The sequence below is a fragment of the Ochotona princeps genome, chromosome 28 (assembly GCF_030435755.1).
Source record: "Ochotona princeps isolate mOchPri1 chromosome 28, mOchPri1.hap1, whole genome shotgun sequence".
NCBI classification, from domain to species: Eukaryota; Metazoa; Chordata; class Mammalia; order Lagomorpha; family Ochotonidae; genus Ochotona; species Ochotona princeps.
The window spans coordinates 4137698-4149916 of record NC_080859.1 but is presented as its reverse complement, the minus strand read 5'-3'; the positions used below and the strand labels follow the sequence as shown (position 1 = coordinate 4149916).

General features: G+C 50.2%; 1 protein-coding gene across 3 annotated transcripts in view; it reads right to left on the bottom strand.

Annotated features, from left to right (window-relative positions):
- The window catches only part of VCAN (versican), a 95157-nt gene that overhangs the window by 4749 nt on the left and 78189 nt on the right, over nt 1-12219 (bottom strand). For all 3 annotated transcript variants that reach the window (XM_004586221.2, XM_004586223.2, XM_004586222.2), the window contains one exon: nt 1336-1480. In XM_004586221.2, the coding sequence (XP_004586278.2) occupies nt 1336-1480 (145 nt within the window). The remainder of the gene's footprint in view (nt 1-1335; nt 1481-12219) is intronic.

The window sequence follows — 12219 nt, the reverse complement described above, 5'->3', positions numbered from 1 at the left end:
CCAAGGCCATGACCAGGGACTGTGGCAACATCTTTCGGTTGTCACACTGCAGGGGACTTGGAGAGGTTTTAGAAATGTCCTGGCGTTCAGGACCCAGTGGGCAGGACACAGGCAGATGACCACAGTAAGGAACTATCTGACCCAAGCTGTCAGGCGTCATGCTGTGGGTAAATCTCACTGTAAGAATATCACAAAAAGAGTGACTGCAGGGCCCTAAGGTCAAGGACAGCAAACAAGACATGCCGACAGAACCAACAGGGAACGGAAGACTTCTCACGCTGGGAACAATGAAAGCAGCAAATACTTGATTTGCTCCATCACACAAGTGCTGAAGGCAAGCGCAGAGTCGGGCCGAGTGTGTGGGAAGGGCCCGGAGGCCAAGCTCTGCCTTGAGGAAGAGGCTGCCGGGAGCAGCCCACCCTGGCACAGCCCAAGAGGCTGCCGGGAGGAGCCCACCCTGGCACAGCCGGTGCTTGGAGACCAAGCTTTGTGTCTCTTTACTGTCATTCTCCTTTTCGTCCCAACAGAATTGCTCACTTATTGGTGTTTGAATCTTTCTCAAATACTTATAGCATGTGTGGTTTTCATTTTCTCCTACCGGAGATAAATCAATCAAAGGGGTTTCATATTTTGAACATGGACTTTGCAACCTTCCTTAATGTGAATCAGTCAGAATGTCGGACTAAACATTTGAGTATTTAATACCAGGATCACAAATTACACTAAAAGTATTTATGCAATTTCTAATTGTTTCATGGAATAAGTCTACACAGCATGTCTTCAAGAAGTTTAACACGCTGCTCAAGGATACACACAAAATGTACCTTTCATAGAATCAATTTTCTTCATTTTTTCCCATTTCATGCTAAGCAGTTCTCACTAGGGAGCTCTCAATTACACACGCATTGATTCCAGCCTATCTTGAAGATATAGAAATGACATTTTTGTCCCATGGTTTATAAGCGTAAAACAAGCTTCTGAGGAAATATTTTTAAAAAGTTAATGAGAAAAAAACAACAACACCTGAACCGCTCTCACAGCAGGGAGCACCGACTCCTGCACTTCTTACCACGACCAGCTTGACCAGGAGCCAAATGGTACCAAGCCTTCTCCCCTTTTAAACAGGCCGGAATCCGGATCATTCAATGGTCGTGTGTTTCGATTTTTAACTAGTCTACAAACTGTTTTATTTTTCCCGTCAAAATACGCCTTGGGCCAGTCACTGTTTTTCTCGAGAATTCCACCACAGGAGTGGCCATGACACATCCGGTGTGTGCCGCAAAGCAGGTGGCCGCTGGTGTTCCCTGCGCCCTCTCGGTCCCCGGCGAGCCTTACCTGTTCCTTTCTTGCAGGTGTAGGTGAGGTGGTAGTTGCAAGGGACGTCATTCCACTGACCATTCTCGTGCCAGATGATCACCACACAGTCTTCTCCCGCCGAGAAGAAGCTGTCCGGCTGGTTGGGCCTCCAGTTCTCGTATTGCTGGGAGAGAGGGGATTGGCGGCCATGAGCCAGTGTAACCTAAAGCAACAGTGCAGGCTCGCTGCAAGGTACCCAACGACTTCTCTTGGGTCACACAGATAAAACGATCTTCATGGTCATAAAAAGAAGACTTTCAAATGGAAAATAGGCATGCCTCAAAGGCCCCCAGCCTCCGTGGCTTCCGCATGCTTCTCTCTTCCTTCACAATCATCCCTCCCGCTCCGCCCACCCGAGCCTTGTTGTCCCCTCAACTCCAAAAGCAGAAGCAGCAAAGCCACCGGAGATCTAACAGGCAGGTTCGCAGGTTGCCAGCTTCGTCCAGCTGGTCCTCACCCATGGATGGAAGCCGGATGAGGATTTGAAAACAACAGGAGTGTGTGAACAAAAATTCGCACCTCAAACTCTCTGTGGTTGAAGATTCCAACATTCCCAAGCACTGCATTCGGATCTGGGAGCGTGGTCCTTACTGACCTCTTTCCTTGTACAGGAAACCAGCCACAGTCCCTAGGGGTGGAAGTTAGAGCCTGCCCCTGTGGTGTGGGCCAACAACTGTGCCATGTGCCCTCCTCCTTAGTCACCATCCACCCTGCCCACCTCCCTTCCTGAACTGGTCTCAGCTGACATGATGATCCCCGAGGACCCTTTGGTCTTCGTTTGCTTCTTCTCCTTAGTGAGATGTAAGCTTGAGGACAAGCCAGGCATTTCTCCACACACCGCTTCTCCCCTGGTGCTGTGAGCTGCGTCTGACCGTCCGACGCACGCCAAGTTTCCGCACACAGCTCGGTATTTAGAAATCACCGAGGATGCTTCACTCATCCCAGTGCGTGCCTTGCCTAAGCCAAGATGGCACCTGTGGCTGGCACATGGCAGTGTGCCAGGGCACCAGGCAGGCAGCCAGAGATATCGGTAAGTTTGGGGGGAGGGGAGGGAATGATTGTCAAGGCTTTTCAAGAACCTCAGAAAATTCCTGCCCTTGGGTCCTGTGATTCCAAAATTCTAACCTCAAAAATAATCAGAGGGTCAGCTTTGTGGCACAGCCAAGTTTAGCTACCTCCAGCAAGCCAGTATCCCATGTGGCAGCCAGTCTGTATCCTGGCTGCTTCACTGCCAATCCAGTTCCCCGATAATGGGAAAAGCAGCAGGAGCTGGACCAGGTCCACGGGTCCCTGCACCTGTGTGGGCACATGGATGGAGGGCCAGGCTACTGGCTTCAGCCTGGCCAAGCCCCTGCACTGTGGCCATGTGAGAAGTTAACCACCAGTCAAGTACATCTCTCTGTTTCTCACTCCCTCGATGTCTCGGTTTCTCCCTTTCTTTGACTTGGCTTTCAAATACTTTTAAAAATAAAATCAGGGATGCGAACATTTAACATAAAATAAACAATGAGTGGCTATAAATCTATTGCATGGCCCTTTGGTCAATATACGATGAAATAACTAAATAAATACAGTTTTACATAACTGTTAAAACAGTTTGTCTTTGAAGAACATATAAGCACGTGGAAAATATTAAAAGATGCGACTGTTTAAAATACATAAAGATCAAAACAGTGAGCGTGTGTATAGAGGGCCAGACTAGCAGGCTGTAAAATCAAGCTCTTATCTGAGTCTCTGAAATTCAGAGATAGTATTCTATGCTATATATCCTTAAATCTCTTCCAAGTTTTCTATAGTTTAGCATGAACTATTTCAGTAATCAGCAGAAAAGCGCATCAGAAGTAAAACCCTGCGTGTCTCAGAAAGGACTTCCGGAGCCGGCTAACTGCTTCACTGGCCCTCAGCAAACGCCAAATCCCCGACGCCACGGATCTTGAAGCTGATACTTCATGATGTGTACAACAAGCAGCTCGCGTTCGCTCTGGCTCTGAAACCACGGTCAGGCTCAGCACCCCTGAGGTTGTTCCCGGGGCTTCTGGCACCCAGATCTAGGGTAACAAATCCCAGTGTCTTTGGAGAAAATTCTTTGGGGCTGGCAGCAGTGATCTGACAAAGGTGTTCCTGCTATTGTTTGGTAGAGCTGTGGTTTAGTGGGGCAAGACCAGATGGGAGCTCTGCGGTTTGTACAAGAATGTCTCGCTAGCCACAGGCATGCCGCCGGCTTCCCTCCGATCTGATAGCCCCATTGTGCAGCCTTATCTCAGCCTGGGAGGCTCCGTGCTGTTGGCACCAAATTGACTTACTGAGGAAACTCCAGTTTTCTGGTCAACTTTCCTTGTTTCCTCCACAGCCTCTCCCGCAGCCACTGTTTATGATAGGTGTTACTGGGAAAGCATGAAACAATGTATCTCTCTGGCCTGAGATCCAGTAACCACTTTGTCTTACTTTTTTGGCTCTCCAGTTCCATGGAAAAAGCCTTCCTTTGTCCAGAACACCCCTCTGAGTGAGAAGCAGTGAGGGGTCCTCACGCAGTCTCCCCTCCGAAAGGGCTTCGCAAAGTTCAGGCAAAATGCTTCTTAATAAAAAAACAAAAACAAAAACAAACACCGATTCCATTTTCCCCCACCCAAATCCAGGGGTCCTTCCGGTCCATGCTTCCCGCGGTCTATTGAAAGCACTCCAGTCACACTCAGCCCAGGAGATCTCAGCATGCGTGCACACTCAGCCCAGGTGATCTCAGCATCTGTCACACTCAGCCCAGGTGATCTCAGCATCTGTCACACTCAGCCCAGGTGATCTCAGCACTGTGCACACTTAGCCCCAGTTGATCTCAGCACCGTGCACACTCAGTCCAGTTGATCTCAGCACCGTGCACACTCAGTCCAGTTGATCTCAGCACCGTGCACACTCAGTCCAGGTGATATCAGCATCCGTGCACACTCAGCCCAGGTGATCTCAGCACCGTGCACACTTAGCCCCAGTTGATCTCAGCACCGTGCACACTCAGCCCAGGTGATCTCAGCATAATGGGTGATCTCTTCCTGGACTAATCCTCTTCCAGCACTCATGGGAAAACTACAATTACTACAAAGACCCAGCAGGAGTTGGGAAACTCATCCTTACTCCTCTGACACACACGGGGGCATGCCCCTGCTTGCTCTCCTGGGCCTCCCCACCTCGAGCTCCCCTCGGGGACAGGAAGGGGACCGGAAGGGGACCATGACTGAACCAGAAAGACAAAAAACAGGTGCTTTGCACCTTTGTTCTTGACACATGCGCAGAGCTACTGCAGAGGAAACCCAGCTATGATTTTTCTGGAGGTAATTATTCCCAGTACGAAACTGCTTCACACCGCACGCCGTGTTACAGAATTGCGTTTTGAGTTCTGGCTAAATGACTAACTATACCAAAAAAGTGCCCCAAAGACAACTGATCCAATCGCTGCTAACCTACCATTTGCTTTCTTTTGCTCTCAACTCGATTCAATCAGATCGGTTGCCAAAACACAAAAATGAATGAAGAATCCTGGACAAAAATCCAACATGGTTATCTCACGTGCTCAGAACCTGCACCACCTCAGTCAGGCCTTTGACAGCACACGTGGGTACCGAGGCCCGAGCACCCAGCCAGGGTCTGGTGGCCACGGCCTTCAGCCTCCTGGCAGTCAGTGCACACACGGCTGGGTGGGGAGTGGGCTCTGCTGCCGGAAGCTATCAACAAGCCCAGTAAATCCAGAAGGGGCTTACATCCGTTCAAGGTCTCTGATTACACAGAGCCTGGGAGACGCTAGGCGATGTTTATCTTGTAGAACACACACCTCAAGCCCGTGATCAATGGCCCTAAACTGCAGCAGATAACTGGCATCAAAAGCACACACAAAAGCAGAGTGATGATAAAAATGTAATGAATCCATCTCTTCCTTACGCAAGTGGGTAACCAAAGGGTCTGGTGTTAAGGTGAAAAAAGCATGTTTTTTTTTCCAGACATATTCAGAACTGTGTTTGCTTTCTGGCCTTGCTTTAAGAAGGGCGTCTGCTTGGGTTCACTGATTCTCCCTTAAGCACTGCTCTCACAGAAAGCAAACAAGGCTGTGTGGTTTTTAGTAACCACGGCGACCGCCGGATTCCCAGCAGGTCCTCTAGGCAAATCCAGCGGTGAGGGGGTTTGCACACAGCTGGGCAGTGAGGACCATGGGCTCGAGCAAGAAACCACAGCATGAAACCACGGAACGAAACTGGAGTGGGGGACTCCTGTACTCCCAGTCAGCTTCCAGTCAGTGTTTAAAAGGCAATGTCAATTTGAAAGTCAAACGCCTGGGCCTGGTGCAGTAGCCTAGTGGCTAAAGTCCTCACCTTGTATGCACCAGGATCCCACATTGTCACCAGGTTGTGTCCCAGCTGCTCCACTTCCCTCCAGCTCCCTGCTTGTGGCCTGGGAAAGCAGTGGGGAAAGGCGCAAAGCCTTGAGACCCTGCACCCAGGTGGGAGACCCGGAAGAGGTTCCTGGCTCCTGGCTTCGGTTCAGCTCAGCACTGGCCATTGTGGTCACTTGGGGAGTGAAATAGTGGATGGAGGCTCTTTCTCTCCGTCTCTCCCTCTCTCTGTAAATCTGAATTTCCAATAAAAAAAATAAATCTTTTTTAAAAACTCTAAACTGAGAGGATATGAGGTGGAAGAACTCCTAGGATTTAAAAACAAATCTTGATTTAAAAAACAGTCCTTTCATCCGCACGCTAAGACAGAAACCCAAAAGCAGCTGTCTTGGGGGCTGGCGTGGTGGTCAAGCCTGCCAAGGCACTGCCAGCTGCTCCAGAGACTCGCACGTCAATGCCAACTCGAGTCACAGCTGCTCCGCGTCCAGCTCCGGACTTGAGGCTGAGCGAGCCCCGGCATCTCGAGGGGGAGCCAGCTTTCTCCTGCCTCTCTCTCTCCCCTTCTGTCTGTAACTCTGCCTCTCGAAGAAATAAATACATCTTCAAAAATAAATACGTTTAAACATTTCAAGAAAGAGTATCTGTCGTCATCAAAATGTCCGAACTAGCTCTTCACAACACTCCATCCATTTCCAGTTCTTTCCACTGAGATTTTACAGTTTGCTAACTTGCCAAATAACGGAAAGGAATGACCAGTGAATACCCGGGCTCCTGGCGTCAGGCGCCGCCAAGAAACTTTTAGTTTCTTTTCAGGACGGCAGCTTCAGAACCGCCTCTCTCAATTCCGTCTGTCTCTCTTCTTCCACAGACACACACATGCGGCACCAACCTGGGCAGCACTTCTTGCTAGGAGGGAAAGCTGAGCTAACAGCTCTGGGAATAGGCCTGGACAGCAGACACATTTCTGCTAAGAGCAGCGCGGCCAGCAACAGGGCCCTCGGCACTGAGTGGCCAGAAGATGACCTTGAGAGCTCATCCAATGTACCAGCTCGCTGGTCACTGGGCACAGCGCAAACCCAGGCCTCGGCCACACAGACCAGCGCATGTCGGAGACATTCCTAACAGCAACTTGAACCTGGAACTCCCAAGGACCTGTCCTGTTGATCAGTTGTCTGTACCTACTCATCTCGCCGTCCACACAGTTAGACACAGCTTTCCACAGTCACTTCTTACCCTTTCACTTAGACCATCTCCAGCGGCCAATTAAAGACTAAGCCTTGGCGCTAGGATGATTTCGCCAGGTGCCTTTGAACCGTCACACACATGTCACTGATCAAAGCCATTCCCCACATGGGTGCGGCGAGCACACGTGCAGTCCCTTACGGCTGCCGGAAGCGCTGACTCAGTCACATCGTAACACGGCGTGGTCTTTCATGCAGGGTTTACTCGCTGCTCATCCCTGCTCCAAACACTGCAAATTTCATTCACAATAAAAAGTTTCATATAAAGCCACAAAAGTTGTCCAGTTTCACCTGCCAAGGAAATGAGCCAAGGAAAGCCCTCTGCTGGATCCCATCAGTGTCCAGAGCCAACATGCAGGAGAGCTGGGGCCTGCCGTGAGCAGGGGTGCTGCGACTGTGCTGTGTACTAGGCTTCACACTGCATCTGAAAAAGCACCTTGTTTCACACGTAACTTTTAGGTCCACAGTGTCCTGCAACTAATACCGGAATTATTAGACTATTAAAGCTACAAGAACTTAAAAAGATCTGGGTGGAGTTGGAAATGTGATTTTGAACTACAAAATGTAATGTGACCACTAGGGGGAGATAGAGGCCCATCATTATGGCATTGGATGGGAATGCACAACCAATCACTCAACAAAAGGAAACTTCAAGGAAGCCTTCCCCCAAAACAGTCATGATTACTTTCTCCATGTGGCAAAAAGAGATGCAAGAATTGCCTGTGATGTTTCCTCCCAAGGCTGGGATGAACCCACCTGACGCCATCCCACCGTAATCTGAATTTTCTGACTGCAACATTCATCCCTGACAGTTTATCACATTCCCTTTTGCCCACCTCCCCCTAAATCACTCAGATCATTCACATCTGAGTGAAACTGGCTCACAAGAAAAACCAAGTCCAAAACATCTACCTGACGGGCACATCTCGCATACACGCCTTCACACACAGTTGAACTGCCTGCAGTGAGTCTGTTTTCGGGACCAGATGTGTCCAGGTGGGCTCTGCCAAGAGGGCACCTGTACCCAAAGCGGAGGTCCCTGTGGGCATCCCTTCCGTTGCCTGGGACAGATCCTGGCCCTTCCGCAGACCCACACAGCTGCAAGCCACATCCCAGTGTACCCGCCGGTCTAGGAGGCCTGCGCAGTCCCAGCCTCGGCCGAAGCAGTGCGCTGTCCGGCCCTGCAGAGTGCAAGTCACTCTGTTATCTGAGAGACTTCCTAGAGAAATCAAAACAGTCCCTTTAGCATGACCGTTCCCCCCAGAAGGCCGCCCCGCACAATAGGCGTCTGTTTGCAGCCTGGGGGCGCCACTCGGTGCTCTACGACTGGACTCAGTCCGTGCAGGCGACTTCCCTGCGAGGTCCACAGGCTCTCTGCCCAACCCACTGCTCGCTAAGGTGACTTTGTTCTGGCTCTTCATTTGTTTATGTTCGCAGGCTGTGGTTTTGCTGTTGTCTGTTAGGAGAACGGGGTAATTTGCCGACCCACAGTCGAAAAGAAAAGAGGCGCTTTGTTCCATGGGAGAAAGGGATGTTTGTTTTGGTGTCACTACCCTGTGCTGGCTGCCGGGGAGTTGGAGCTTGCAGACGGGGCTAAGCTGAAAGGAAGAAAAACTAACTTGGGGGTCTCCCGATAGTTGTGGAAGTGGCAATGAGCCCACGATACTCCTCCCTGGCAAAGCTGTGTGCAGGAGAGCCTGTCCGGCCGAGGGTAGCACTAAGCTTGCCTAATGGTGCTAGCTCACTGCCCCCACAAAGCAGTAATTACCAGGAGGGCGTGAGCTCCTCCCTCTGGGAGCGTTGGGCACAGGGGGCCTAGACAGAGCCTCCAACAGGGCAGGGTGCTTTCCCCCAGGCCCTGAGCTTGCTTGCACAGGTCTTCAGCAATGAAGTCCTGGTGATCTAGAGGCTAGCAGAAACTGCAAGAACCCATTCACCTTTTCTGGAGGGCTCTGTCCATGGCCGTGCATTGCAATAAACTAATTAGCAATTGGATGTCATGGGCTGCCTGCGTGTGATTCTCAAGTTTCCCAGGGACACCACTGGAACCAGAGCTGGGAGAAGGGACAGCTTCAAAGAGCGCCCTTCTCCGGCTCAGTCCTGAGCCCATCCCCAGCGAGCGAAGGGCAGGGTGGAGGGCAGGGGTCTGTGGCCAGGAGTATGCTGGCACTTGGGAGAGTCTGCGTGCTGAATCTGTTCTGGCTTTTAAGTCAGATTCAACTGCCACACGAGTAAAGATATTCCTGAAAAACTGGGTGGGTTTTTTTTTTTAACAGAATGCAATGTGAGAATTCTTCCACTCACGAGGGATGTGTTAAAGGACAAGGAGAGAGCATGTTTTCTTTGGCTGTGAGTTCAGCGTAATTCAATGATACTGATGCGCAGTGTGACTTGTTCACAGAGCGACGGCCCTGGAATTGGCCAGCAGACGCACACCATAGCTGACAGGCATCTGTCTGCGGATATTTCACGGAAAGCCTCCTAAGGTTTGCAGATAGAACAGCAGCACTCTGTCTTCGATACAGGGTGTTTGTACAGTTGGCGCAAAAGAGTGAAAACCAACGAAATGGCTGGGTAAGGCAGCTCGGAGCTAGTCAATGTTCCTGCTTGCCTGCCCAGTATCCTGGATGGCTGGACAGGAAGGAGTTGGGAACCTCGTGTTTACAGAGGGGAGGAAGGAGGAGTCCTCAGAGAGCCCGCCACTCTGTCTCCATCCCTTTGAAGAGTGTCTTCCTGGGTTAAGGGCCTGTCTTTATTGTCCCTATCTTTTGTCAAAGCTACTTTGCCTCACAATACTTTGCTTAACAGACTGAAGGCTTTATTTACCAAAGACTAAAACAAGTCTCAGGATTGAATGTCCAATTCCCTACATCCACTGACTGAAAATCAGCTGGTGGCGGAGGGAGAGGGGGTGTCCGCAGTATAGGTGTGCCGGCCGGCCACCCCCAATACAATGAAGCAACAAAAAGCCAAATTCAGTTCTCTTCCAGCAATGCTTTTAATTATGAAAGGCTAACTGTATTGTTACCTGTATTATCTATGGAGCCTTTTGTAGTCTATAATCATTAAGGTGCCAGGTGAACTGTCTAGAACAAGACAAGAGGACGTGGTCGGATCTGTGATTTGGTACCTTGTTCCAGAACTTCCTCAACAGATTTGGAAGAGGGCAGGTGGCAGGGAGTCTGCTTTCTCCCTGAGGAAACTGGACAGGGGACAGGAAAGGTGATCCTGGACAGTGATGACATGAAGAGAAGGACGGGATGTTGCAACTGTTTACACACAAGGTGGGGTAGGGGGCCGGTGTTGCGGTGTAGCCCAACAAGCCTCCTCCTGCAAGGCCACATCTCATATCAGTCTGGTTGGAGTTCTGACTGCTCTACTTCGAATCTGGCATCTTGCTAATGTGCCCAGGAAAAAAAAAAGCCTAGGATGACCCAAGTGCTCGGGCCCCTGTGCCTTCATGGGACACTGGAACGAATACCTGAACTTCTAGCTTTGGTCTGGACTAGCCCTGGCTGTTGTGGCCATTTGGGAAGTAAACCAGCAGATGAAAGACTCTCTCTCTCCTCTCTGTAATTCTGCCTTTGAAATAAATTACATATACATATATATGTGTGTGTGTGTGTGTGTGTATACATATATATATTTTTTTTTCCTAAAAATGTGGAGGAACAAAGACAGGCATAGAGGCAGAACAAATCCCACTTGAGCAAAGGCGCTCACTATTTCAGCAAGGAACTGGGTGGTCAGCTCTATTCGATGCCCAGCCGCTTTGTCCAGTCCTGGAGGGCAGCCGTGTGTGACAGGCACAAGGGTGCACCTGCATGGTGCAATCAGGAACAATGCCTGTCAGGAGGCTCTTACTCCGAGAGGCAAGGGCAGGGAGCAAGCAAGGCACAGGCAGCTCGGCTCTCCGAGGGCCGGGGCTCATGCCCTCGCCACCTATGGGGCAGGTGTGCTGGCCACGCGGCCTGATGAGAGCACCCGCGAGTTCTCCATCTCCTTAGTGATGCTGCCGTGGACACACAGAAGCCTTCAGCTGAAAACAAAGCTGTGAGAAGTATTTTTGCTGGGAGGCATCTAGATAGAGAAGCAAGAATGATTCCACCGGCGCCCTGGACAGCTCGGCTAGGCGGGTGTCCCAGTGCCCGATGGGCAGCCTCCACGGGGCATCGACCACGACCTGCTATCCTGCCTTGGGCAACCGAGTCATCCTCAGCTAAGCCGGTAAGAGCAGTGATAGTTCCCCTGGCTTGGTCCACCACCTTTGGGATATAAATTAGAATATCTGAACCCACGTTTCCATTTTTCTGCAAAAAGAAAAGTGTATTCACTGAATGTGTGTGTATCTTAGGGGAAAAAAACTTCCGTCAAAGCTTTGTGGACAATCTTCCCTACTGAAATTAAACCATGTGTGGGTAGCAGAGCACGCAACTTCACTTTCTATTATTACTTTGCAAAGTCGATAGCCAAGGTGTCCCTAGGATAATCGGAAATGCATCCGTCATCACCTGCAGGAGGAACACTTGCTTTCCCTGAGCTCATGAGCCGGTCAGCGTACACCATGCTCAGCTACAAGCATACTGCAAACAATTCCTGAAAAACACAGACTGGGACAACTTGGAATTTGGGATTCTGGAAAGCTTTGTTGTAAAATAAATCTATCCTCTAGTTCTATATTTTCCATGACTGTTTTGAAGCATCCTCGTCTACGCTTCCACTTTTGAAGAACATTGTGTTTTCTCTCCACCACACTTGGAAACCTATCCATTATGTTTTGATAGTTCCCATACCGGTTCGACTCCTACTCAAGCCTTTAGCTGAGACAAACAGGAAAGGCCTGGGAAAGATTCACTTAGCATGGTCATTTCAGAATTTCCTGCTGAGTTGAGGGTGTGTTCTAAAGGTCTTCTGATCACCCAACAAACACTTGCTCCGTATCTGTTTCATGTCAACAGCTTGCTGGGTGCAGGGGAAACTGACACGAAGGTTAATCCTCAGGAGACTTGGTGTCAGCAAGCCGACCCCGGACGGGGGCAGTGCTAGGATGAGAACAGGACACGAGGGCTGTGAGAACACAGACCAGCAGTCCTGGTCACAGGAGCAAGGAGGGCTTCCTCTAAGAAGGAGACGCTTGGCTCTGCAGACTCTTTGAACAGAACGGAATGCAAGAACCAGGCAAAAACACACTAAGTCCTAGGGCCAGTTCAAGTAAATCCCTACTGGGGTTATCTCTGGCCTGTTCCAGAG